Source organism: Habropoda laboriosa, unplaced genomic scaffold (genome assembly GCF_001263275.1).
Source record: "Habropoda laboriosa isolate 0110345459 unplaced genomic scaffold, ASM126327v1 scaffold212, whole genome shotgun sequence".
Taxonomy (NCBI): domain Eukaryota; kingdom Metazoa; phylum Arthropoda; class Insecta; order Hymenoptera; family Apidae; genus Habropoda; species Habropoda laboriosa.
This window is the reverse complement of record NW_017100509.1, coordinates 4,407,787-4,410,673: the sequence shown is the minus strand read 5'-3', so window position 1 is coordinate 4,410,673 and position 2,887 is coordinate 4,407,787. Positions and strand designations below refer to the sequence as shown.

At 26.2% G+C, this 2,887-nt stretch overlaps 1 protein-coding gene across 1 annotated transcript; it reads right to left on the bottom strand.

Moving 5' to 3' along the window:
• Positions 1–141: 141 nt before the first annotated feature.
• Positions 142–2,767, bottom strand: LOC108576196 (cystathionine beta-synthase). The gene is made up of 6 exons (XM_017939141.1): positions 2,535–2,767; positions 1,775–1,884; positions 1,354–1,703; positions 1,036–1,286; positions 682–952; positions 142–600 (listed from the first exon to the last, which is right to left on the bottom strand). Exons 1-6 carry the CDS (start codon positions 2,615–2,617, stop codon positions 142–144), a joined length of 1,524 nt encoding a protein of 507 aa, XP_017794630.1. The 5' UTR covers positions 2,618–2,767.
• Between the last annotated feature and the right edge of the window lie 120 nt (positions 2,768–2,887).

Sequence of the window (2,887 nt, the reverse complement as noted above, 5' to 3'; positions counted from 1 at the left end):
AGTTGTAATGTAGTTCCATTTTCTTATACAAACAATAAAATGTAATAAAATTATAATATACTACAAATATAGTTACAGCAGTATAATGTATTAAAATAATTTTATACATGATTTAAGAATTGTATTTTAGTTTTAAAAGTTTCAACTTGTTAAAGAATTATTAGTTGTTTTTGCACCATTATTTTCAGTAATAAAGTTCAGAATGTGAAATTGATTTACGATTCCAACAAAAGCATTATTACGTTTTTCATCTAAAATTATTGCATATGACTCTTTCTCAAGGATACGTGCTAGTTGGCCAAGAGTTGTAGAAAGTTTAACTTTGATATATTGTTTAGCCATAGCATGTTCCACAAAATCTGTGTAGCTTACTGCACCAGATATTATATTTGACATAATTTTGTTCAAAGTAATAACACCTTTTACATGTAGGTCATTATCACCAATAACTAATACATAGCAATCTGTGTTTTTAAGTAAATGAATGGCTTCCTGATATGTTACTGTATTTTCTTTTAACAAAGATACTTTTTCAAAAGATAACTTTGAAACTTGCAGGTTCCACCACCATTTATTTGTTTCAATTTGACATCTAGGTTCCTGTAATTTTTCATAATAATTCACTTTTTAAATTTGTAATAAAAGGGTATATAATTTTTATACAATGGAACAATAATTTACCAAAAATTCTCTAATTTCCATCCAGTGGTCAGATACGAATTTAGTCATGTAATTTCGTATTCCATCAGGTAAAATAATAACAATACGTTTTCCTTCAGGAAGATCTTTAGCTATTTTAAGTGCAGCCACAAGTGCAGCTCCACTACTACCACCACATAGTAAACCTTCCTGACTTATGAGCATTTTAGCAGCATTTAATGATTCACAATCTTCAGTTTTTATCCATTTATCAATTACACTACGATCTAACACTGTTGGTATAAAATCATACCTAAAAATAATTTTATTGTTTATTTAAAATATGAGACAAAATTATATTTGAAATATAAAATATAACAGAAATAGGTTCTTTACCCAATCCCTTCTACTTCATAAAAGCCAATTTCATCTTGTGATTCAGTTGATGGATCTAAAATACTTCCTTTAGGATCTACAGCAACAATCTGTACATCTGGTGATAATTCTTTCAGTTTTCTCCCAATACCAGAAATAGTGCCACCTGTACCAGCACCAGCTATTAAATAATCTATTTTTCCCTCACATTGCCTCCAAATTTCAGTTGCAGTTTTATCATAGTGAGCCAATGGATTTCCAGGGTTAGTATACTAAACATATAATAGCATAGTAAATAAATAATAAAATTACTTAATATTAACATATATGAAATATTACCTGGTCAAGAATAATACTATTTGGTATCTCCTTTTGTAATTTTTGTGCAACATTAATGTGTGCCTCTGGACTATCCCAACTTGCTTCTGTTGGGGTTCGAACAATTTCAGCACCAAGTGCACGAAGTGTAGATATCTTCTCATCAGACATTTTTTCTGGTATAACAATAATACATCTGTAGCCTCTAACTGCAGCAGCCATTGCTAAACCAATTCCAGTGTTTCCACTTGTAGGTTCAATGATGGTGTATCCTGGTTTTAGCAAACCACTCTCTTCTGCATCTTGAATCATTCTATATGCAATTCTGTCTTTTACAGAACCACCAGGATTAAGGAATTCACATTTTACATCTAGAAATAAAGTTTTATTTATCATATAAAAATCACAAGCAACAAATTAAATTAATAAAATTAATACTAACACATTTCACATTTAATTCCATAAGATTTAGGAATATTGTTCATTTTTATAAGTGGAGTTTGTCCTATAGCAGTTAATATATCAGGCATTATGTTATTAAGATCAGCATTTCTGAAATAAAAATCATAACAATAAATTATTGAAGAAAATATATATTAAATTAATAAAAACCATGAGAAGTATTACAAATTGATCTTACAGTGTGAGTAACAATATTATATATTTTGAGTATTAGAAATTTAATTCAATGATAATATATTTAATAGATACTTTTATATTTTCTTTCATTTTTCATCAGTTTGGTTTCTGATTTTATTACTTACTTTTACAATTATAATACCAATTATCTTTGACTTTTAAAATATTCTGTTCATTATTATTTCACAAAATAAAAATTGAAATATTTAAAGCTACATTAGAAAATAATATTTATTATATAGGATTTTGAAAATTTTTATAGAGAGCATTTGTTTTTACATTACTTAGTGTTTCCTTCTTTAAATTTTTTAAATTGAAAATATTTGTAAAAACATCAATTTTCTTCAACTTTTTATAATAAAAAAAATATATTGAGAATCTTTTAACTAAGAAGTATATCTTACATTAACAAATGAAATAAAATAAAATGTTTATAATGTAATTGTTGTATTCGTCATTTGTATTTTAATAACACTTTTGTATTATATTGTAAAATATAAAAAGGTACAATAAATAATATTGTTAAATTTATTTTATTCATTCATATTTTTTTGCAGACTTACTCCATCCTACATGTATGTGGTGAATTTGTTGCATTTATTTCCCATGTGCAGCGGCTAGGATTATCGGGCCGTTTAAATTCCATAATTAAAATTTAAATTGCACTTACACTTTACAAATTTATTAAAAATAACAGAAAAAAGAATAGATACAATTATTAGATTTGATTCTAACTTGAATAGTATATAAATCTTTTTGAATATTATACTGTTTTTAAGATCAACGAAAGCAATCTGTTCGCGATCAGTACTATGTATATAACCTTCGCAATAGATTTAAAAACTATAATGGAAGTAGCATAATGTGCTAATAAAAATAACAAATAATAGTACTGAAAATTTTGTTCACTTATAAT